Genomic DNA, 25,587 nt, shown 5'->3' with positions numbered 1-25,587 from the left:
ATACCATGACTTGCCTATTTGAATGGACAAAATAAAAAACTGATGATGTCTACTGCTGGTGAGGGTGCAGAGCCCTGGGAACTCACTCATTGCTGGTGGGAATGAAAAACGGTACAGTTGGAACCGTTTGTTGTCTTGGAAGACACTTTGTCAGTCTCTTAAAAAACCAAACACTGTCTTACGATATGATCTAGCAACTCCATTCCTAGGTGTCTAGCCAACTGACTTGAAAACTTATGTGTACACAAAAACCTGAATGTGAATGTTTGTAGCCGACTTATTTATAACTTCAAAAAAACCAAAAAACTAGAAGCAACCATGATGTCCTTCAATAGGATTATGAATAAACTGTATTACATTTATTGAATGGAATTATTATTCAGCAATAAAAAGAAAAAAGCTTTCAAGCCACAAAAAGACATGGATGAATTTTTTTTTTGAATGAGAAGGTAGTTTAATGTCAAGAATATATATCAATAGATTGAAATCACCACATTTTATTTCTTTCATCTGTCTCTTTAAAAAATTGATAAGTACTTATATCGATCTCTCTTGTACTTGGCACTGTCCTAAGTCATTTACATATTTACTCCTTTAAACCTTCTGTTATCCCTGGGGGAAGGTTTATTTTGCTTCCATTTCTTAGGTAAGACTTTAACCCCCAGGAAAGTAAAGCAACATTTGCAAGTTTTTGTGGCTGGTCAGTGATGGGACCAGTACAGGAACATCCAAGGTGTGTGCTTGGAAACACTGCCCCATATTCACACTCACATTACGGATGAAAGGAAAAGAACCACGGACGTACAATATAGATTAAATCTCACATTACAGGTTAAAGGAAAGGAACCACGCACCTACATTATAGATTAATACCCACATAACAGGTTAAAGGAAAAAGAAACATGTGCTTCTCTCAAAAGTTGTAAAGAAAGCATATCTATTTCTAAATATATTTCCCAATTTCTTTTGCTTGTTTTCTGAGCTTTGTAGTGCATTTTACCATGAGGGAAATTTTAATTCTTATATAATTAAATGTATCTTTTTTTTGTAACTTAGAAAGGTATTCCTCATGAATAATTTACTTCAAGTCTCCCAGGTTTCTGATACTTTTACAGTTTCATTATTTTTTTACATTTAACTAGTTGTTATATCTAGAATTTATTAATGATAGCCATATTTTCCCACTTTTATTGAATAAGTTTTGCTACTGATCCAAAATGTACCTTTTATTTTAATCTCAATTCCCTTATGCTCTTGCATCTAATTTTTTTAACACCTTTATTAGAGTATAATTGCTTTACAATGGTATGTCAGTTTCTACTTTATAACAAAGTGAATCAGTTATACCTATACATATGTCCCCATATCTCTTCCCTCTTGCATCTCCCTCCACCCCACCCTCCCTATTCCCACCCCTCTAGGTGGTCACAAAGCACCGAGCTGATCTCCCTGTGCTATGCGGCTGCTTCCCACTAGCTCTCTATTTTACGTTTAGTAGTGTATATATGTCAGTGCTACTCTCTTACTTTGTCCCAGCTTACCCTTCCCCCTCCCTGTGTCCTCAAGTCCATTCTCTAGTAGGTCTGCATATTTATTCCCATCTTGCCCCTAGGTTCTTCTGACCATTTTCGTTTTTCTTTATTTTATTTTATTTTATTTTATTTTATTTTTTTTGCTGTACGCGGTCTTCTCTGTTGTGGCCTCTCCTGTCGCGGAGCACAGGCTCCGGACGCGCAGGCTCAGCGGCCATGGCTCACGGGCCCAGCCGCTCCGCGGCACATGGGATCTTCCCAGACCAGGGCACGAACCCGCGTCCCCTGCGTCGGCAGGCGGACTCTCAACCACTGCGCCACCAGGGAAGCCCCGTTTTTCTTTTTTTTTTTAGATTCCATATATATGTGTTAGCATATGGTATTTGTTTTTCTCTGACTTACTTCACTCTGTATGACAGACAGTCTCTAAGTCCATCCACCTCACTACAAATAACTCAGTTTCGTTCCTTTTTATGGCTGAGTAATATGTCATTGTATATATGTGCCACATCTTCTTTACCCATTCATCTGTTGATGGACACTTAGGTTGCTTCCACATCCTGGTTATTGTAAATAGAGCTGCAGTGAACATTGTGGTACATGACTCTTTTTGAATTATGGTTTTCTCAGGGTATATGCCCAGTAGTGGGATTGCTGGGTCATATGCTAGTTCTATTTTTAGTTTTTAAAGGAACCTCCATACTGTTCTCCATAGTGGCCGTATCAATTTACATTCCCACCAACAGTGCAAGAGGGTTCTCTTTTCCCCACACCCTCTCCAGAATTTATTGTTTGTAGATTTTTTTGATGATGGCCATTCTGACTGGTGTGAGATGACATCTCATTGTAGTTTTGATTTGCATTTCTTTAATGATTAACGATGTTGAGCATTCTTCCATGTGTTTGTTGGCAGTGTGTATATCTTCTTAGGAGAAATGTCTATTTAGGTCTTCTGCCCATTTTGGATTGGGTTGTTTGTTTTTTTGATATTGAGCTGCATGAGTTGCTTGTATGTTTTGGAGATTAAACCTTTTTAAGTTGCTTCATCTGCAAATATTTTCTCCCATTCTGAGGGTGGTCTTTTGGTCTTGTTTATGGTTTCCTTTGCTGTGCAAAAGCTTTTAAGTTTCATTAGGTCCCATTTGTTTATTTTTATTTTTATTTCCATTTCTCTAGGAGGTAGGTCAAAAAGGATCTTGCTGTCATTTATGTCATAGAGTGTTCTCCCTATGTTTTCCTCTAAGAGTTTGATGGTGTCTGGCCTTACATTTAGGTCTTTAACCCATTTTGAGTTTATTTTTGTGTATGGTGTTAGGGAGTGTTGTAATTTCATTCTTTGCATGTAGCTGTCCAGTTTTCCCAGCACCACTTATTGAAGAGACTGTCTTTTCTCCACTGTATATTCTTGCCTCCTTTATCAAAGATAAGGTGACCATATGTGCATGGCTTTATCTCTGGGCTTTCTATCCAGTTCCATTGATCTATATTTCTGTTTTTGTGCTAGTACCATACTGTCTTGATTACTGTAGCTTTGTAGTATAGTTTGAAGTCAGGGAGCTTGATTCCTCCAGCTCCGTTTTTCTTTCTCAATATTGCTTTGGCTATTCGGGGTCTTTTGTGTTTCCATACAAATTGTGAAATTTTTTGTTCTAGTTCTGTGAAAAATGCCAGTGGTAGTTTGATAGGGGTTGCACTGAATCTGTAGATTGCTTTGGGTAGTAGAGTCATTTTCACAATGTTGATTCTTCCAATCCAAGAACATGGTATATCTCTCCATCTATTTGTATCATTGTTAATTTCTTTCATCAGTGTCTTATAATTTTCTGCATACAGGTCTTTTGTCTCCTTAGGTAGGTTTATTCCTAGATATTTTATTCTTTTAGTTGCAATGGTAAATGAGAGTGTTTTCTTAATTTCACTTTCAGATTTTTCATCATTAGTGTATAGGAATGCAAGAGATTTCTGTGCATTAATTTTGTATCCTGCTACTTTACCAAATTCATTGATTAGCTCTAGGAGTTTTCTGGTGGCATCTTTAGGATTCTCTCTATATAGTATCATGTCATCTGCAAACAGTGACAGCTTTACTTCTTTTCTGATTTGGATTCCTTTTATTTCTTTTTCTTTTCTGATTGCTGTGGCTAAAACTTCCAAAACTATGTTGAATAATAGTGGCGAGAGTGGGCAACCTTGTCTTTTTCCTGATCTTAGTGGAAACGGTTTCAGTTTTTCACCATTGAGGATGATGTTGGCTGTGGGTTTGTCATATGTGGCCTTTATTATGTTGAGGAAAGTTCCCTCTATGCCTACTTTCTGGAGGGTTTTTATCATAAATGGGTGTTGAATTTTGTCGAAAGCTTTCTTTGTATCTATTGAGATGATCATATAGTTTTTCTCCTTCAATTTGTTAATATGGTGTATCATGTTGATTGATTTGTATATATTGAAGAATCCTTGCATTCCTGGGATAAACCCCATTTGATCATAGTGTATGATCCTTTTAATGTGCTGTTGGATTCTGTTTGCTAGTATTCTGTTGAGGATTTTTGCATCTATGTTCATCAGGGATATTGGTCTGTAGTTTTCTTTCTTTGTGACATCTTTGTCTGGTTTTGGTATCAGGGTGATGGTGGTCTTTTAGAATGAGTTTGGGAGTGTTCCTTCCTCTGCTATATTTTGGAAGAGTTTGAGAAGGATAGGTGTTAGCTCTTCTCTAAATGTTTGATAGAATTTGCCTGTGAAGCCATCTGGTCCTGGGCTTTTGTTTGTTGGAAGACTTTTAATCACAGTTTCAACTTCAGTGCTTGTGATTGGTCTGTTCATATTTTCTATTTCTTCCTGGTTCAGTCTCAGAAGGTTGTGCATTTCTAAGAATTTGTCCATTTCTTCCAGTTTGTCCATTTTATTGGCATATAGTTGCTTGTAGTAATCTCTCATGATCCTTTGTATTTCTGCAGTGTCAGCTGTTACTTCTCCTTTTTCATTTCTAATTATATTGATTTGAGTCTTCCCCCTTTTTTTCTTTATGAGTCTGGCTAATGGTTTATCAATTTTGTTTATCTTCTCAAAGAACCAGCTTTTAGTTTTATTGATCTTTGCTATCGGTTCCTTCATTTGTTTTTCATTTATTTTTGATCTGAGCTTGATTTATTTCCTTCTGCTAACTTTGGGGTTTTTTTTTTTGTTCTTCTTTCTGTAATTGCTTTAGGTGTAAGGTTAGGTTGTTTATTTGAGATGTTTCTTGTTTCTTAAGGTAGGCTTGTATAGCTATAAACTTCCCTCTTAGAACTGCTTTTGCTGCATCCCATAGGTTTTGGGTCATTGTGTGTTCATTGTCATTTGTTTCTAGGTATTTTTTGATTTCCCCTTTGATTTCTTCAGTGATGTCTTGGTTATTTAGTAGTGTATTGTTTAGCCTCCATGTGTTTGTATTTCTTAAGGTTTTTTCCTGTAATTGATATCTAGTCTCATAGTGTTGTGGTCAGAAAAGATACTTGATATGATTTCAATTTTCTTAAATTTACCAAAGCTTGATTTGTGACCCAAGATATGATCTATCCTGGAGAATGTTCCATGAGCACTTGAGAAGAATGTATATTCTGTTGTTTTTGGATGGAATGTCCTATAAATATCAATTAAGTCCATCTTGTTTAATGTATCATTTAAATCTGGTGTTTCCTTATTTATTTTCATTTTGGATGATCTGTCTATTGGTGAAAGTGGGGTGTTAAAGTCCCCTACTATGATTGTGTTACTGTCGATTTCCCCTTTTATGGCTGTTAGTATTTGCCTTATGTATTGAGGTGCTCCTATGTTGGGTGCATAAATATTTACAACTGTTATATCTTCTTCTTGGATTGATCCCTTGATCATTATGTAGTGTCCTTCTTTGTCTCTTGTAATAGTCTTTGTTTTAATGTCTATTTTGTCTGATATGAGAATTGTTACTCCAGCTTTCTTTTGATTTCCATGGATTTGCATGGAATATCATTTTCCGTCCCCTCACTTTCAGTCTGTATGTGTCCCTAGGTCTGAAGTGGGTCTCTTGTAGACAGCATATATACGGGTCTTGTTTTTGTATCCATTCAGCCAGTCTATGTCTTTTGGTTGGAGCATTTAATCCATTTACATTTAAGGTAATTATTGATATGTATGTTCCCATTACCATTTTCTTAATTGTTTTGGGTTTATTTTTGTAGGTCTTTTCCTTCTCTTGTGTTTCCTGCCTAGAAAAGTTCCTTTAACATTTGTTGTAAAGCTGGTTTGGTGGTGCTGAATTCTCTTAGCTTTTGCTTGTTTGTAAAGGTTTTAATTTCTCCGTCAAATCTGAATGAGATCCTTGCTGGGTAGAGTAATCTTGGTTGTAGGTTTTTCTCTTTCATCACTTTAAATATGTCCTGCCACTCCCTTCTGGCTTGCAGAGTTTCTGGTGAAAGATCAGCTGTTAACCTTATGGGGATTCCCTTGTGTGTTATTTGTTGTTTTTCCCTTGCTGCTTTCAATATTTGTTCTTTGTATTTAATTTTTGATAGTTTGATTAATATGTGTCTTGGTGTGTTTCTCCTTGGATTTATCCTGGATGGGATGCTCTGTGCTTCCTGGACTTGATTAACTATTTCCTTTCCCATATTAGGGAAGTTTTCAACTATAATCTCTTCAAATATTTTCTCAGTCCATTTCTTTCTCTTCTTATTCTGGGACCCCTATAATTCGAATGTTGGTGCGTTTAATGTTGTCCCAGAGGTCTCTGAGACTGTCCTCAATTCTTTTCATTCTTTTTTCTTTCTTCTGCTCTGCAGTAGTTATTTCCACTATTTTATCTTCCAGGTCACTTATCCATTCTGCTGCCTCAGTTATTCTGCTATTGATCTCTTCTAGAGAATTTTATTTTCATTTATTGTGTTGTTCATCTTTGTTTGTTTGCTCTTTAGTTCTTCTAGGTCCTTGTTAAACGTTACTTGTATTTTCTCCATTCTATTTCCAAGATTCTGGATCATCTTTACTATCATTATTCTGAATTCTTTTTCAGGTAGACTGCCTACTTCCTCTTCATTTGTTAGGTCTGGTGGGTTTTTGCCTTGCTCCTTCATCTGCTGTGTGTTTCTCTTTCTTCTCATTTCGCTTAACTTACTGTGCTTTGGGTCTCCTTTTTGTCGGCTGCAGCTTCGTAGTTGTTTTTGGTGTCTGTCCCCAGTGGCTAAGGTTGGTTCAGTGGGTGTGTAGGCTTCCTGGTGGAGGTGACTAGTGCCTGTGTTCTGGTGGATGAGGCTGGATCTTGTCTTTCTGGTGGGCAGGTCCACGTCTGGTGGTGTGTTTTGGGGTGTCTGTGGCTTTATTATGATTTTAGGCAGCCTCTGTTCTAATGGATGAGGTTGTGTTCCTGTCTTGCTAGTTGTTTGGCATAGGGTGTCCAGCACTGTAGTTTGTTGGTCATTGAGTGGAGCTGGGTCTTGGCATTGAGATGGAGATCTCTGGGCGATTTTCACCGTTTGATATTACATGGAGTTGGGAGGTCTCTTGTGGACCAGTGTCCTGAACTTGGCTCTCCCACCTCAGTGGCACAGCCCTGACGCCTGGCTGGAGCACCAAGAGCCTGTCCTCCACACGACTCAGAATAAAAGGGAGAAAAGAAAGAAAGAAAGAAAGAAAGAAAGAAAGAAAGAAAGAAAGAAGATAAAATAAAATTATTCAAATAAAAAATATTACGAAAAAAAATTTTTTTAAGTAATAAAAAAAAAAAGGACAGACAGAACCCTAGGACAGATGGTAAAAGCAAAGCTATACAGACAAAATCACACAGTAGCATACACATACACACTCACAAAAAGAGAAAAAGGGAAAAAAAAAATATCATTGCTTCCAAAGTCCACCTCCTCAATTTGGGATGATTCATTGTCTATTCAGGTATTCCAAGGATGCAGGGCACATCAAGTTGATTGTGGAGATTTAATCTGCTGCTCCTGAGGCTGCTGGGAGAAATTTCCCTTTCTCTTCTTTGTTCGCACAGCTGCCGGGGCTCAGCTTTGGATTTGGACCTGCCTCTGCATGTAGGTCGCCTGAGGGCATCTGTTCTTCACTCAGAGAGGACGGGGTTAAAGAAGCATCTGATTCGGGGGCTCTGGCTCACTCAGGCCATGGGGAGGGAGGGGTACGGATGCGGTTCGAGCCTGCGGCAGCAGAGGCCAGTGTGACGTTGCACCAGCCTGAGGTGTGCCGCTTGCATCTAATTTTAAGATGCTTCCTACTCCACTGGTTGTTTTGTCTACCTTTTGCACCGCCCTAGTCTCGAAGCTCCGCCACTGCTCCTCAGGCCGGTCCCCATGGGAGGCCAACATGGATGAATCTTAAGTGTATATTGCTAAGTGAAAGAAGCCAGGTTGAAAAACTACGTACACTGATTCCAATTATATGACATTCTGGAAAAAGAAAAATTCAGAGAGAGTAAACAATGATTGCCAGGAGTTTGGTGGGGGATGTGATGCAGGGGTGGTGCTGGTGGGTATGAAGAGGTGAAGCACAGGAATAGTTAGGGTAGTGAAATTATTCTAATACTGCAATGGTGAATACAATATATTAGGCACTTGCCAAAACCCACAGAACTTTATAACACAAAGAGTAAACCTTAATGTATGCAAATTTTACAAGAACATTTAGGAGGTCAGGGAATCCCAGGGTGAAATGCAGCATGAGAATCTAAATATATCACAGTGTGTGCAGTAACCTCACTAAAAAGGGGTAGAGGCACAAGGTGCTGAGCTAAATCAATTTGAAAATGCATAGAAAAACTGTAAAACTGAAGGCAAAGGAGCTGTATGCAGTGCTGTGCTCTAGTTGATAAAGTTGTCCCCCATGGGAATACAGGTTAACAATTCTGAAACCACCACACATGTATCTTGGAATTTAATAAGTAGGCAAATGGCTAGCAGAAGGCCAGGCACATTACTGCTACAAGGGTAGTTACAGATAAGCAAGGGAGGAGGTAGAATGATCCATGTGGTCATGGATTAGAGGTGGAGACATCAGTATAAACTCACAGTTAGCTTATAGACACAGATGGATACATACACAAATATTTATAGATCATCAGCTGAGAGTGACCAGAAGCAAAAACAACCCAAAAGCAATGAGCAAATAGGCACCCAGATCTTGGTTTCTAACACCTTTGTCCAAAAAAAGGAACCAGCGATCCTTGGAGAAATGATTGATTATGTAATTGGGGCAAGAAGTATACAAGGTGAACCTGGAACATCTTATAGTGCCACAAAGTAAGAAAGTGTTACCCTCCCCGCCAAACCCCAAACACACAATGATAGGGTATGTTGAACGGGCACAGAAGCCAACTGACAGAGCTCCCAATGGCCAAAGTTGGAACTATTTGAGCAATAAAATGAAGTAGTATTGTATTATAACTCAAAGTAAAAAATAAATATCCATGAGTCCGTACTGACAAATTGTTTTTTAAAATTGTTGAATAAATAAAAAATGAGGGTGGTGGTGGAATAGACAAGTCTTCCAAACAGAAGAATTCCAAATAGATTACATAGATACTCCATCTCTAAGGATGTGTAGTGTAACTCCCCACCCCTTAAGTGTGGGCTGCAAGTGCTGCCTTCCTTCCAAAGAGGACAGTGTGGAAAGAGAGGGGACAAAGATACCTATACAGTGGAAAAAGCTGACAAACACTACCTCAAGCCATGTGATCAAGGTTGAAATCAACATGGTAAGTCACTGAAATTATGTCCCCTTGGTCTGTAGGCTTCCTCCCCAAAACATCACCCCAGTCTGAACATCAGACAAATGAGAGACATTCTACAAAATACCTGGCCAGTCCTCCTAAAAACTGTCAAGATCATAAAAATCAAGGGAAGCCTGAGAAACCATCACAGCCAAGAGTCCAAGGAGATTTGCCAACTAAATCATGTGGGGTTCTGGGATAGAAAAGGACATGAGGGGAAAACTGAGAAAATATGAATAAAGCATGGACTGGGTTAATAGTAATACATAAACATTGGTTCATTACTTGTGACAGATGCATCACACTTATGTGATATAAGATGTGGTATGAAGTATATGGGAATTGTGTACTCTCTTTGCAATAATTCTGTAAATCTAAAGCTGTTGTAAAATTTAGAAAAGTTGGACTTCCCTGGTGGTCCAGTGGTTAAGACTCCATGCTTTTTCCAATGCAAGGGGCGTGGGATTAATCCTGGTCGGGGAACTAAGATCCCACATGCCGTGCAGCATGGCCAAGAACAAAAGAAAAAGGAAAAGAAATTTAGAAAAATTACTTTGAAACAACATGAGCAGAGGATCTGAGATCTGTGGAACCATATTAAATAGCTTAACATCCATGCAGCTAGAGCCCCACAGGAAAATGGTATGAGTCAGCAATCTTTGAAGAGATAATGGCTAATAATTTTTCAAAATTGATGAAAGATATAAGCCTACAGATCCAAGAAGGGCAGTATATCCCAAGCAGGCTGAATACAAAGAAAACCATGCATGCAACAGCATCAAGTCAAACTGCTGAGAACTACAGAGAATGAGATATTCATAAAAACAGTCAGAGGAGAAAAAAGACATTAATTCATGGGAGGCACTTGCCAAAGAAGAGTGACGGCTGGCTTCTCATCACAAACAATGGTGGTCAGAAGACGATGGAACAAACTCTAGAATGGATGCTTGAAGAAAACAAACTACCAACTTAGAATTCTATATCCAGCAAAAATGTAGTTAAAAAGTGAAAGTGAAATAAAGACATTTCAGGCAAAAGCTGAGAGAATTTGTCTCCATTACACAACACTCACTACAACAAATAACTAAAGAAAGTCTTCCCATAGAAAGAGCAGGTAACCAGTTGGGAGTCCAGGTTGGTGGGAAGGAATAATGACTAGGTCCAGAAAGGGGACCACAGGGTAAACAGGGTGAATGAAGCATTGTGAGAACCCAAACAGTTCATCTGATTGATCTGCTTCCAGTCTAGTCAGACAAAACCAGAAGAAACACCCAATACTGGGGAGGTAAGTTCATGCCTTCTCTATGCTTATGTCCCCCTCCCATTTCCTCCACTGCATTCCCAGCATGGGCTGCCATAACCTTCTGATTGGGGGAAATTTCTGAGATAAGTTCATCTGATGCTACAGCTCAAGAGTTTCCTGAGGATGCAGTGGGCTCTTGAGAAAACATTTCCAAAACTGAATGAGATGAGATCACCATGTTTGCGCACTTTGCCTTTAACTTACACCACCTCATTTGTGAGGGTCACCACCTCCATTTTTCTGATGAGAAAACTGACAGGCATGTGGGGTGATGCACCCACGGCCGGTCACTAGCGACTGACGGAGGTTGGACTTCCAGCACCCATATTCTCATTCAAAATCTGTTCTTCTGAGCAAGAGAAGAGGCAAACAGCAAGGCCTTTGACACAAAAGCTGAATAAAAATGACGTCTTCCTCTAATGCTAAAATAGGATCAACAGGACACACAGCAAACAGACCCCAAACAGGGATATTTCCCCCCCTTCATGATTCCAGAAGGGAGTAGACTTCCTTGTACGCAGTTGACATGTGTCTACTCTTGTTCTTTTTTTATATTTGCTTGAATAACTTTTGTAATATGCCAATTATTTTCACATAGACTCTCTACATTAAAAAAATAACCTGATATTTCCTTTGAAAGATCTGTTCTCCTAAAGGTTGGCCTTGATGTGAATAACTTGTTTCCTCTTTCTGTCTCTCTCTTCTTCCTGTCTCTGTCTCTGTCTCTTCCTCCGTAACAAAAGAGGGCTACAAAGAACTTTATTGGGTGGAAAATAACCATCCTCCCTGGAGAATGTATCAACACAGGCTGGTTGTCATGCAGGTGTGGGATGTGAGCTTACATGACCCTGTGGTCAAGGAAACCACAAGCTGAGAAATTAAATTTAGGCTGGTAGCATTCCCAGGTGCCTGATGGAAACAAACACACATATTGTCTGGAGGGAAACTTAGCCCAAGTAGCAAAGGATTCTCGCAGATAAAGCCAATTTGAACATGGACTGAGGTTTATGAAAAGACCAGAATCCATGAGTAAGAAACAGCAAACAGCAGGACTAGAACCCCAAGGATTCATATTTTGGGATTATCTGACCCATAACATGTGGAAGCTGGCATCAGAGGCCCCAAACCTCAATGTCTCTCTGCATCTGTGCCTTTGCACATGCCATTGTAGTTGCTTCCCCTGAAGGGGCAGAGAATATTTCCTCTCTCTCTCTCTTTTTTTTTTTTTTTTTTGCGGTACGCGGGCTTCTCACTGTTGTGGCCTCTCCCGTTGCGGAGCACAGGCTCCGGACGCGCAGGCCCAGTGGCCATGGCTCACGGGCTTAGTTGCTCCGCGGCATGTGGGATCTTCCCGGACCAGGGCACGAACCCATGTCTCCTCCATCGGCAGGCGGACTCTCAACCACTGCGCCACCAGGGAAGCCCTTTCCTCTCTCTTTTCACTGTGGGTTTGCCCCTATGGCTTTGGTAATAGAATGAGTTGGAAATAATGTACTCCAGCTCTGAGCCTAGGCCCTAAGTGTGTTTCCACTTGTCCCCATGAGCTTCTGTATGGAGAGGGACATGCTTGCTGGTCCTTGTAGGAGGATGAAATTCATGGAACAGCTGCCCCAGTGGAGGCTGACCTACATTAGCTGAGCCCTGAAGCCTACTGATGGATGTGTGTCTTGATAAATAAGTGTTGTTTTAAGCCCCTGAGTATTGGGGTGATTTGTTAGGCAGCAGTGGCTAGCTGGTGCAGAAATAACCCAAGTATGTTTGAATCATTGAAAGAAATAAAAATTAAAAACAAGGGCAAAGAAAAAATTGAAAAAATCAATTTGTAAAAGAATCACTTGGAAACTCTAGAAATAGAAAACATGAAATTGTTGAAAATAATTTTTCTTTAGAAAAAATCCAAAATGGATGGGTTAAGTGGCAGATACAACAGAGCTGAAGAGAGATTTAGTGAACTTGAATGTAGTGCTAAAGAATTTACCCAGAATGTGGGGCAAAATCAAAGAGATGGAAACTTTTCTCTAAAAGATATGGAAGATAGAGCGAGAAAAATTGAGTGCATATGTAATCAGAATTTTAGGAGAAAATAAAGATAATGTGGGAGACACAGTATTAAAAAGACAGTGGCTATAAGTTTCCAAAATTAATAAATGTCATTAGTGCTTGGATTCAAGAATCACAAAAGATGCAAAGCAGAATAAATAAAAAGAGCTTCATAGTTAGACACCTCATGGTAAAAATGCTCAGTACCAGGGAGAAAACAGCTCAGAGGGGAAAAAGTTCATCTGACAAGAAGGCCAATTAGATTGAACCAGATTTCTGAACAGCAGCAATGGAAGTCAGAGACAACGAAACTAAATCTTCAAGATATTGAGAACATAACTAAGCCCAGATTTGTGTAACCAGTTAAACTATCACTGAAGGATGACTACCAAATAAAGTCATTTTCAAGTAAACAAAAATGAAGGTTTATAGTTGAAAGAGTATTTTAACGCTGTGCTCCCCAAATCTGCCTGATCACAAGAAAGGCCTAACATGCTGGTTACAGTACAGATTCGGAGGTCTTACCCTATAAGATTTCTTGGTTCTGCCCAGGTTGAGTCCTGTTATGGACTAAACTTTTGTATCTTTTCTCCCCAACCCACCATTCCTATGTTGAAGTTCTAACCCCCCATGTGGCTGCATTTGGCGTTGGCACCTGTGAGGAGGTGAAGAAGGTTAAATAAGGTCATAAGGGTGGGGCCCTGATCCAGTAGGGCTGGTGTCTTATAAGAAGAGGAAAGACACCAGAACTTGCTCTGTCCACCACATGAGGACACAGTGAGAAGGTGGCTGTCTATAAGTCAAGAAGAGAGTCCTCACCAGGAACTGAATTGGCTGATACCCTGATCTTGGACTTCTAGGCTCCAGAACTAGGGGAAAATAGATTTCTGTTGCTTAAGTCACCCTGACTTATGATATTTTGTTACAGTGGTGCAAGCAGATGGAGACAGGGTCCAAGGTCTGGATTTTTAACAATTGCCCCAGCTTACTCTGATTATCAAGCAAGTTCAACAAATGCTGTGTCCTAATCAGTGTTTCCCAAACTTTAGTGCAGATGAGTTACCTGGGGGTTAAATGCAGATCCTAATCCAGTAGGCCTGGAATGGGCTCTGAGTTTCTGAATTTCTAACAAGCTCTCAGGTGAGGCCAACACCACTGGTCCATGGACACATTTTGTGTAGGAGTCTCCAAAAGCATGTACTTCAGAAAGAAGGAAAATGATTTCATAAGGGCTACCTGAGAAGTAGGAAGAATGATGAGCAAAGAAACTGATAAGGGACTTCCCTGGTGGCGCAGTGGTTAAGAATCCTCCTGCCAATGCAGAGGACACGGGTTCGACCCCTTGTCCGGGAAGATCCCACATGCCACGGAGCAACTAAGCCCGTGCGCCACAACTACTCAGCCTGCGCTCTAGAGCCCGTGAGCCACAACTACTGAAGCCCTTGCGCCTAGAGCCCGAGCTCTGAAACAAGAGAAGCCACTGCAATGAGAAGTCCACGCACCACAATGAAGAGAGGCCCCCGCTCGCCACAACTAGGGAAAGCCCGCACGCAGCAATGAAGACCCAACAACGAAGACCCAACGCAGCCAAAAGTAAATTAAAAAAAAAGAAACTGATAAGGACTTGGGAAAATCAAAATTAAATTGAGTATATTAGAGAATGTTGCCTGTGTGCAGTAAATAAAAAATAAGATAGAAACCACGGACTTACCCACAATAACATGTGGTCAGGGTGGAGGATGAGTCAAACTGTTCTAGATGCTTGTTTGGAAGAAATATGAAGATGTTGACTAGCTGAATACTTTAAGTTACATATGCATATAAAATTTCAGGCATATTACTTCTGCTTTCTGCTTATGACATCAAAAGCCAACTAGAGTATCATTCCCTTTCTAACAACAGGGAAAATCCAGATAGTCTACAGAAATCACAGCTTTTCTGGAGCTCATCGAGGACCTGAGGTAAGAGGGTGACCAGGAAAACAGAGTGACACGTCCCACCAAGCAGCACTGAGAACTCTGACAGGACCTAGGAGTAAGAGACAGTCACCACACAGGTGGGTAAGAAGAAATCAGCTAACATTTTAATGAATTCTTGAAGGCCAAGTGTGAGTTAGCTTGTCAGTGTGGAACAGCTGGAACCTCAACACGGGGGCATTTTGCACTCATTCACCAGTTATTTCCATGGATCCTTATCAGGTGCCAATGAGAAAAAATGGGGCAGGTCTCAGAAGACCAGAGAGTCCCCCTCCGTGGTACAGGCACGCAAGAGGTTATCTGCTTCTGCTGAGGTGCCAGTACGAGGCGTCTCCTGCTTGCCTGGACCCTCCTCTTGTAGGAGCAAGAGCTTTAAACCACTGAGGGGAGGGTAGTAAACCCTCTCACTCCCATGGACTAGATGAAAACCTACTGGCCCGGAGGAGAGTCAGACGTAAAATTCCCCTGCTCATGGGAGAGGCACAGGAGACCGCTGTGGGTCCAGGATCCTAGACTGACATCCAGCTGAGGTCTGCTGCCACTAGGAGAGGGGTAGGGGACTCAGGCATAAGGCAGAGTTTGATGGACATGGGAATCGGGGCAGGGATACCGAGACACCCCCACTCCAAGACTGAGATGCGGCCGGGACACCAGAGATCCCCCACCCCAGCATGAGCCAAGCACTACAAAGCAAGGGCAACCTACCATCTGTGGCGGGGCAGAGGCATGGAGAGAAGCCCTCTGTGTTGCACATTCAGGGACTGCTGAGAGCTGAGGCTGGAGCAGGAACAACGGGGAACCTCTGGCCCCCCCAGGCCCATTTCTCTAAGCACAGGTAATCATTGCTCACAGCCAGAGAAAGGTGAAGTCTGTGGTGCACCGAGGGTGACAAAAGTGAAAACAAAACCCCAGATCAGTTGACTCCTGACTAGATGGATTCCATCTCTCACACTAACAGAGCAACTGTGCTTGTTTCTGGGTGCAGATGCTGTTGACCTCAGTCTCTGCTCTTCCTCTGGATGCTTAGCATTCAGTAAAAATGTGTGACACACACATACACACACACACACACACAGAGGCAAGAAAAAACAATCTATTGCCATGAGATAAAGTAATCAATAGAACTAGACTCAGAGATAGCTCAGATATTGGCATTATCAGAGAAGGACTGCAAAATAACTACGGTTAATATGTTTCCATCTAATGGAAAAGGTGGATAACATTCATGAACAGACAAGAAATTTCAACAAAGAGATGGAAACTATAAAAAAGAGGGAAATAGAAATATCCGAAAGAAAAAGCCTGTTATGAGAGATGAAGACTTCCTTTGACTGGCTGACCAGCACACTGGATACAGCTGAGGAAAGAACCAGTGAAACTGAAGACTAATTAAGGTCAAACTCTTCAAACTGCATCACAAAGAGTAACAGAATGAACAAAATCTGAACAGGGCATCCAAATACTGTGGGATAATATCAAACCATCCCACAGATATGTATATAGAGTCTGAGAGAGAGAGAGAGGAGAGAGGGAGAGAGAGAAAGGGGAAGGAGAGAAATGAAACTCCTTAAACAAGATAGCTATTAATGATAAGAAAACAAAATAATAACAGGAAAGGAAATGTAATCCAACTATTCTTCATAGCTCAGCTGTGAAAAATACTCGGTAGAACTATTGTAATGATGCATATGGATTTATCCAAAAGCAATGATGTACCTATACTGGGACAGTGGAAGCCTGGGTGGCTTAAGGAACTAAATCTGCCTCCCATTTGGGATGTCAGTAACAATATGGATAGGAAATCAATGACAAATCTAATGTTTTATTATTAAATCTGATCATAAACAGCATGACAGACAGTTTTCTAAGTGTTATTGATGTATTAAATCATTGAACCCTCCAGTAAGCCTCTATGTTATGTTCCATTTTACAGATAAGGAAACTGAGGCACAGAGGTGCGAAGAAAACCTTCCAGGGTCACACAGCTGGGATCTGGGGGGGCTGTCAGATTCAGGAGCCTGGGTATTAACCACAGCCTTACGATGCCTCCCTGCGATCTAACACTGACAGTAAAGAGAGAAGGGTCCAAAGATGAGGCTTAGACACTCCAGTCCAGGGGTTGGCAATATTTTTCTGTAAAAGGCCAGACAATATATTATTTAGCCTTTGTGAGCCATATACAGACTCTGTCTCACCTATTCAACTTAGTGCTTGTAGCCTGAAAACATCCATGGACAATACATAAGTGAGTAGACACAGCTGTGTTCCAATAAAGCTTTATTTACAAAAACAGGCAGTGGGCCACATTTGGCCCACAGGCCATAGTTTGCAGACCTCTGCACTAGACAACGAATATGGCTCTTTCTGAGGAGCAGACTTCCAGGAGGCAGGATTGTGGGTGTAGGATTGTGTTTCCCACCCAAAGTTTTATTTAAAAAACACTCAATTTTCTGAAAAAGGTTTATCTATAACTTTTGAAATAAATATTAAGACAAAAAATCTAAGGTAACCATTAAAAGGATTAGAAATATAAAACCTTCAAGATAGTTGCAGGAAAACAGAGTGAAAAATAATAGATCAATCCAAAAGAAGGCAAGGAAAGAGAAAGAAGAGGCATCAGAAGCACAAAAGAACACAATAGAAAAAAACCATACATTTCTGTGTGAATACACATAGACTAAACCCTCCAGGTACAAGATGGAGACAAAATCCAGCTGTACACGGTTCCAAAAGACACACCTAAAGCTAAAGAGACAAAGTCTCAAAGAAAAAGGATGAAAAAAATAGAGAACAAATGCTAATTCATATCAGACAAAACAGAATTTAAAACAAAACATATTAAGGCAAAAGGCACTCTAAAGATATAAAGGGGCGCTACATAATCATACAGAGTGAAGATACACTGATTCTAAATTTGCATCCACATAATAATGTGGACATTTTTTTTTTTTTTGGCTGCGTCCTCGTCAGTGAGAGCATGGAGTCCTAACCACTGGACAGCCAGGGAATTCCCATAGTTTAACCTTAAAATACACAAATTAATACTTGGTGTAACTACAAAGAAAATTGATAGTTCTCTAGGGCAAGGTTTTAGCACACACATCTTTCAGTAATTGAAAGGTCAAGAAAATGGAAAAAAACAAACATATAGACGATTTGATTGACCTAATGGATGCATCTAAACCTCTGTCTGTGTCTCCACTTTCATCTAACGGTGTTGTGTGTACTGCACGTGCACGTGGATTATTTATAAAACCGACCGTGTATTAGCCTTAAAGCAAGCCTCAGCAAATACCAAAGAATCCATATCACATAAACCACGGTTGCTGACAAGGCAGTTAAATTAGAAACCAATTTAAAAAGGTGACTAAGAAAAAGTCTCCAAGCATCTAGCAATTTTAAAAAGAGAGATTTCTGAATAACTCCTAAATCAATGAAAAAAGCAACACCACCATAGTGGATGAGAAAGTATTTAAAAATAAATAATAATGCAGCATTTAAACTCTTCCACGGGCTCCATCAGGACCTGAGGCCAAGATCGGCTTGGGTCATTTCCGGGGGGTAGGGGCACGGGAGTCCTGCCTGAGGGGCCCTGGCAGAGAGCCCACTTGTATTTAGGGGACCACGAGGCGGAGGCAGGCTGGGCAGGGAGGGTCCCTGCTGTCAGGCTGGTACCACCTAGATGAGGACTGGGGTGGGGTGGGGGTTCAGCCCTGTCCCCCGGAAGCCTCTCAACCCGGTGTCTGCAGCCCAGTGGTCCTGAACAGAGGTTCCCTGGGGTCTGGGCTCTCCAGGGCTCTCCAGGGCTCTCTGAGCAGTGAGTGGTCCCTCCCCACGGCCCGTGCTCATGGAGGTGAAGTGTCCATCGACCCTGCCAGGAGGCCCGGAGGGGCCAGAGACAGCAGCGGCTGGCAGGGTCCGGCCAGGCATCTGGTCAGGTGGGAGCAGCCCTGGGCAGGGCCCGCCCACCACATCTGCAGGCAGCACCCGCTTCTGGTTCTCAGAAACAGCCTTGCCCAGTGATGGATGGATGGTCCCACCACAGCGCAGGTGGCTCTGGCCAGTGAGGGAATGTTCTAGTAACAAAGCCTGTGCTGCCCTACTGTTGGGGCCGTGGGGAGGGCTTCTCCTGCAGATCCTCCTGAGTTCTGAGCCCACCTGTCCACCACCCCCACCCGCAGGAGGAACCAAGTGCTGGCCCCCACCCACCATGTGCAGAAAGCAGAGCCTGAAGCCACGAGGCCCCGGGGACCCAGGCCTTCAGGAGGCCGCGAGCGGGGTCCCAGCAGGTTCTCTGCAGGATGGCCGCCCGGGAGGCGGCAGGCGAGCCCCGCTGGCTGGAGGGCTGCTGTGCCGCGGGTCCCCAGCGCTGGAGCGCGGGCTCCTGCTGCTGGGCCGGCCGGGAACTGCAGCGCCCTGTGCGGCAGGGGAGGGGAGGGGGCCGCGCAGATGCGGCGGGGGGGACCGCTCTGCCGCATCTCGGGAGTCCCGCGGTGCCCGCCAGCTCAGAGCCGGCAGAACCAGCCTTGTGCCAGCCGGCCGGCGCCTGGGCAGAGCCTTCTGGAAGGGCCCCGGGCCCCACAGGCCAGTGCCCCTTCTCTCCAGGCTGCAGCACAGCCCGGCAGCCCCCGGTGCCCCGAGCAGACCCCACGTGCCCGCTCGATGGCTGGCTTATCCACGTGGGCGGGCACGCAGACGGGACGGGGCCGAGGCCGCGTGGGGAGGAGGCGGTGAGCGGGGTGTCGGTGGCGGGCCCGAGGGGAGGGGCGCCCTCACTCACCTCTTCCGTCGGCGTAGAGGAGGCCCAGGGCGACCAGGGCACCTGTCACCAGGAGCAGCAACGGCAGCCCTCCCTCCAGGAAACCTCGGTGCTTCCGCCGTGCGCGGCCTGCGATCCCCAGCAGCCCCGCCGGGCTCTCGGCCTTTCGCATCGCAAGTCTCTAGACGCGGAAAGCGCACAGCTGAGAAGCCCCAAGACCAAGGCCAGGGGCGGCGTCCACCCAGCCCGGGGCGCCCGGAGGCCCTGCCTGAGGCTGGCGGGTGCGCAGCCCCTGTCTCCATCCCAAGGCCACAGCCGGCCTGTGCCTGTGAGCTTTCCTCTCTCTCTCCCAGGGCCACAGTCTGAGGGCCGGGGCTGGGGCAGGGCTGGCCTGCCGGCCCTGGCGGCCGTCCCTTCTGGAGGCAGTCCCCTCCGAGCTTGTTCTCTGGCCGGGGCCGCTCCGCTCCCAGCCTGCGGTGGGCACGCGGGACCCAGAGGCCCAGCTCCCAGGCTTGTCGAGGGGCTCCTGCAGCGGAGCCTGCCTGGGGTTCTTGTGCTGAGAAGCTGTGGGCCTGGGCGCATCAGGGACACGCTCTGGGAGGTGGCTTGGGCCACGGGGCTCCCTGCCCACTGTTCCTGCCTGGAGCCCAAGGGGTGAGGGCGAGCCGAGAATGACTGGAACCCACGCAGCGGTGACCACGCGGGCCGCGACGGGCCCCGCAGGGCGGCTCCAGGAGTCGCCTGGCTGGCGTTCCCGCCGCCTCGCCACCCTGTCACTACAGAAGGGTCGCCTTCTCCAGCCAGCCGGGCGGAGACCGCCGGGGGGGAGAAGCGGTGGAAGACGCCCCGGGCCGCTGCTGTGTGCGGGAGAGGGCGTGCCGCCCCGGTCACGTGGGGACAGCGGCCCACGGGCTGCGCTGCTCCCCGGTGCGTGTGAGCGAGCACGTGTGCCCGCGCTCCTGGGTGTGTGCGTGTGTGCTCGTGTGCGCGTCTCTGTTGCTGCCACGCAGAGCCCTGACCCAGAAACGTGCCCGGGCCCCGGGGGAGAGCTGGCTGCCCTGCCGAGCTTGTCCTCACACAAGCTCACACTCCTGACGTCGGGGTCGGGGTCGGGGTCGGAGCCCAGCCCCGCCCCAGGGCAGAGGGCAGACCCTGTGCCACCCGGCCGCGGGCAGGTGAGCGCAGCCCGGAGATCGCCCAGGGCTGGCTTAGCTGTTCTCACCTGCCAACACCTGTCCCGACTCACTGGGGGCTGAGCCCCTCGCCCCCTGCAAGTCCACGCTCAAGGTCACCTCAGCTAGGCCTTCTCCGGGTCCGGCCCCCACCTGCCCCCACACCGGACCTGCTTCACCACCTCACCTACGCTTCAGCCTCTACGGCCCTTGTTTCTATTTCTGTTGCCCACCGCCCCCTTGGGAACGTCAGGGCCGGGGGCAGGGGCCTCCTTCTGCCTGGTCCGCAGGACTTAGACGGGTGCTCACGACCTTGGCGGCGTCCATCGACGACTGTCGAATGAATGAATGGCCGGGCCTGAGCCCTGCCTGGCACTTGTGGCTCTGGGCTGACCGGCGCCTCCTCTCTCTGGTCAGAACTAAGGAGTCCGCCCATCACTCAGTTAATCTACTTCACTCCGGGGTGCTGGGCTGCCCGCCCCACGGCCTGGGAAGTGGGCCGGCGCTTGGAGAGCGTTCCCCCGGCCTCACTGCCCAGGAAAGCTGGCCCGGCTCACCTGCGGGTCACTCAGAAAGGCAGCTCCCCACAGGCAGGTCTCGGAAGGCTGGGTCCGGAGGGCTCCCAGGGGTGGGGCTGTGAGAGGCCTCCTTTGTGATGCGGGCATGGGTTCTCTGGAGGCCTGGACCGCCCCCCAGCGCTCACAGCGGGCAGGTTCCATCGGGTTTGGCGTGGGGGGAGGGGGCACGAGGCTCCCTGCTGAGCTGTGTCCTCGGAGGCTGAGGGCCCCGCCTCCTGCCCCTCCTCCCTCCCTCCCTCCGGAGTCCGAAGGGGCCTGCAAGGCTCCTGGGAAGGAAGGCCAGACTCCTCTCCTCACCCTGCCTCCCTTGCCCGAGAGAGGTCGGAACCAGAGAAGCAGCCTGGCCGCGGGGTCCTTTCCCTTCCATCTCCAGCGAGGCTGGTGGGTTCTGGGGGTCTTGCCGGGGTGTCAGGGGAGGAGGCGTCCCTGCTCATCAGATGGGGGTGGTCCCCACCCAGAGACACCCACATTCAGCTGGCGTGGGGCTCGGCTGCCTCTCCGCCCCTGGGGGGTCTCGAGGCTCAGACCCTCACCCCTAGGAGGCAGGCGGTCCTGGCTGGGGGACAGGAGGGGCCCTCCGGGCTTCGCAGAGCGTTAGGCAGGCGCCCCTGGCCCGGGGTGGGGGCCGGGCTGTGGGGGGCTCTGTGTGGAGTAGGCCCCAGTCAGGACCCAGATGTCCCCTCTTTGGGCCTGACTCAGTCATCAGTACGGTTCCGCCTCTGTTTCAGAATCCCACGGACGGAGGGATCCTCCCAGGCCCCTGGGACTCTGTAAGGGTGTCCGAGGCCAGGGGTCAGGCCACAGAGCCAGGGGTCTGAGGGTAAACAGCCGCTCATGCCAACCCCTCACCAGAAGGCCCGCGCTGGGTCTCGTTGGAATATTCCAGTCCACGTTCAGGTGGCCTCTTAGGTTGGCCGCCTCCCTGGGAGGAGGGCAGCACTTCAGGGTCTCAGATCCAGAACCCACCCCTGACCCCCAGGCAAGGCTGTCCTCAGCCCCCTGACTGCCCTGGCAGCCCTCCACTCCCCCGAACAAACCCGGCCAGAACGAGGGGCTGGCAGCCTGGCCTGGAGGCTGTCTGAGCTGCTGGCCTGAACGGGGATGAGGTCAAGGTCAGGGGACTGAGAAGCTGCAGCTGCCCTTCCTGGGAGCCAGAGATGGGTCAGGGTCCAGCCTGCCAGCTAGAGACTCCTTCCCGGAGTGTGACGGCCCTGGGGACCCACGCTCGATGCAGTGCGGCCGGAGTGGCCCCCGTCCCTGCCGGAGGCCGCTTGGATGCAGGGGCTGCCCGGTCTCCGGGGCTCAGCGGCGCTTTCCCACCCACACGGCCCCGTTCTGGGTCCTCCCCGTCTGTAGCTCCATCAGTGAAAGATAGAGACTTTGAGGGAGCAAGGGGCCTGGGGTCCTGTCCCGGCCTCCTAGCAGGTACTGCGCTGAGGCCGGCAGGTTCTGGGGGGAACCAAGCCTAGCAGTGCTGGCTGCCTTCCAAGAGAAGCTGGGAAGTGGGGCGGGGGAGTCCCCAGACCAAGGAGCTACAGAGTCCCGGCCCCCGCCGGGTCCCTAGACAGACAGCGACCCAGCTGCTGAGGACATCTCCCCCAGGTGGATTTTAGTCCTTTCTCCTAGGTGAGCTCAGGGGCCAGTGCGGGCTCCCTGCCCACCCCCCCGGTCTCTCAGGCAGTAGATGCGGGATGTGGAGGTCTGAGGCCCAGCCTCAGCTCTGGGGTCCAAGAAGGCAGCCCCCCCATGAGGGTAGGGGGTGGGCCTCCGTTCCCTCATCAGCCCTGGCACCATGGTAGGCAGGGAGTGGCCTCTGTTCCTGGGGCTACCCTCAGACGCTGTAGACGCCTGCCCTTTACTGCTGGGTCCGGTCCTTCCCTGCCCCGCGCTCTCGGGCTGGGTGGTCGGGGGCGGGTCCTGTCCTCTGCAGGAAGCCCAGCACCCCCTGGCAGGCGTGTTTCTGGGCCTCAGCGCGACGGGAACCGGACCTCTCCTGGCCCTGCCCATCCACACTCCAGGCAGGCACGAGGTGCCCCGCTTGGAGAAGACCTCCAGGCTGGAAGAGGTTAAATGGTTTTGAGGCAGTTGGAGAGCTGGGATGAGAGCCGGGCCTCTGGAAGCCCCCGCACCCGCTCCCTGCTCGCTGCGTCCTGAAGCCAGGCCTTGGGCCTCCCGGGCAGAAGGGAAGGGGCCAGGGCGGTCCGACTGTGCCCCAGGGCTCCGTCACTGAGCGCCCAACCCAGCCCCAATAGCTGGAACATTGGTCCCCTCCCCTACAAGGTTTGCCACGGAGTCAGAGGAGAAGACAGCTGTGCAGTGCCTGGCCCAAAAGTGTGGTTGGGAAACACCCGGGGGCGGGAGGGCCCGGGCCGAGGGCCGGGTTGCCTGTCTTGGAGCTCGGCTGCTGCTTCCGGGATCCCTAGAGTTATTTTACCCCCGTAACTAACTCTTCTTTGTATTAAATTCTCACTATTTGAATCACTGGGTGTGGTTTCTGTCACCTGAGTGGGCGCTGATGACACATAAATGGGCACTAGGAGTGGCCCCAGGAGGTGCCTCCAGAGATGGGGTTTGGGGACTGGTCTGCTTGTGCCCTTGGGCCTGAGGCCGTGGGAGTTGTGACTCGTGGCACGTGGTGGCTTTGGGAGTGACCGAGCTGCCACCGGCTGTGATGTGACAGCTGAACCTGGGCCTCGGGAGCTGAGGGCTGCCCCCACTGTTGACGGAATGACAGCAGCCTTGGGGTCCCTGGTGTCCCGGACACTCGCGAGCTCAGGTCTGCACTCAGCTCCAGCCACAGCCCTGAGTCCTCGTTTCTCACCAGCACAGGGCTGATGTGGCTAAAAGTCAAACACAACGTTTGATCCTGTGAGTAGTACAATTCCAGCAGCGTTGGCGCCTTCACAGCCTCACCGAGTTTCTTACGAGAAAGTTCGGGCATTGATTGGCAAGGAATGGGACCCTGAAACGAGGAATGGGATGTCTGGTCGGGCTCAGATGACGTGAGAACCTTGAACCCCCAGGGTCCTCTGGGCCCCTCCAGGGTCTGAGCGGGTGAGCCCCTCTTCACTATAAACCCTGCGAGAACCTCAGGTGGATCAGGTGCCTGGAAAGAGGATCCTCATTCTACCCAACCCCCCCAGCCCCTGTTGGCCCCAGACCCATAAGCAGGGTCCAGCCTCAGCATGCTCACGGTGGGTGAAAGTACGACATCTGTCCCAGAAGGAAATAGCACATCCACCCAGAGAATTTCAAGATATAATTAACTGACACAGAGAAACCTGAGGATTATGTGTGGGGACTGGGTCTAGGGGTGTCAGACCACAGGGGAGGGAGCCCAGCACTGGGCTGGGTTGACTCCATTCATATGGGTGCACCTGCCAAAGATTCTGAAATTGAGTGTTGGCTCACGGCAGCTGCGGGTAGTGACTCTATCTGGACTTAATGGTGGTCTGTAGCTAATGAAGCCGAGATGCCAAAACCTCCCTTGTGTGCCAGAGAGGAAGGAACGCACAGGCACAGGGAGATGACATGTTGGAGTGGACTTATCATGCGTGACCCGTGCCCCCGCTACAGACCCAGTAAGGGTCATGGGACTTACTTTCTCCTTAGGTCTATTTCTGTGATAAACTACATGAACACCTTTCCTAATTCTGAACCATCCTTGCATTCCCGTGTACGTTGCTTGTGGTGTGTTATTCTTTTAACGTGCTGTTGGATTCAGGTTTGTTGGTATTTCATTTAGTTGGGTTTCTGAACTGGAAATCTCTAAATGAAATTGGTTTGTGGCTTTCATTTGGTTGAGATCATGCTTTCTTCAAAAAAGAACTTGGAAGGGAACTGTATTCACTATCTTGTAATAAACTGTAATGGAAAAGAATCGAAAGAATACAGATATATACATATATATGTATAACTGAATCACTTTGCTGTATACCAGACACTAACACAATATTGTAAATCAACTATACTTCGATAGAAAAAAAAATAACTTGGAAGCTTTTCTTCTTTTTCTTGGCTATGAAGGAGTTGAAAGCAATTACGAGTTGACTGTTCTTTAAAGGCTGGCAGATCTTCCCTGACACCATCTGGAACTGGAGCTGCTTCGGGGAAAGCTCCCTAACAACCTTCTGTTTCCCTCCACGGTAATTTTCCTGTGTAATTTTTACGTCTACTCTGGAGTTAGTTTAGTTACATAATGTTTTCCTAGGAACCTATACATTTCATCCAGGCCTTCAAATTTATTCGCACAGAATTGAGAAGAGTAATGCCTTATGATTCTTTAAATTTCCTGTTATTTTGTCCTTATTACCTTAAAAAAATGTCTTTGTGCTTTTTCCATCTTTCTAGATTAAGTTAGCTCCTGGTTCATCTATTTGATTTGTGAAGAATTGTATTTTGGATTTCTGAGTTCTTCCATTTTTCGATTCCTAATTCATTAATTTCTGCTCCTATTGTTACTAATTCCTACCTGCTGATTTTCTCTATTTTA

General features: G+C 46.9%; 1 protein-coding gene across 1 annotated transcript in view; it reads right to left on the bottom strand.

The window, feature by feature from the left end:
• The window catches only part of MMEL1 (membrane metalloendopeptidase like 1), a 41,575-nt gene extending 22,058 nt beyond the window's left edge, over positions 1-19,517 (bottom strand). The window contains exon 1 of the mRNA XM_059064804.1: positions 19,367-19,517. Within this exon, the coding sequence (XP_058920787.1) occupies positions 19,367-19,517 (151 nt within the window). The remainder of the gene's footprint in view (positions 1-19,366) is intronic.
• Positions 19,518-25,587: the final 6,070 nt, after the last annotated feature.

Source organism: Kogia breviceps, chromosome 1 (assembly GCF_026419965.1).
Source record: "Kogia breviceps isolate mKogBre1 chromosome 1, mKogBre1 haplotype 1, whole genome shotgun sequence".
In the NCBI taxonomy this organism is placed as follows: Eukaryota; Metazoa; Chordata; class Mammalia; order Artiodactyla; family Physeteridae; genus Kogia; species Kogia breviceps.
This window is presented reverse-complemented; position numbering and strand designations above follow the sequence as displayed.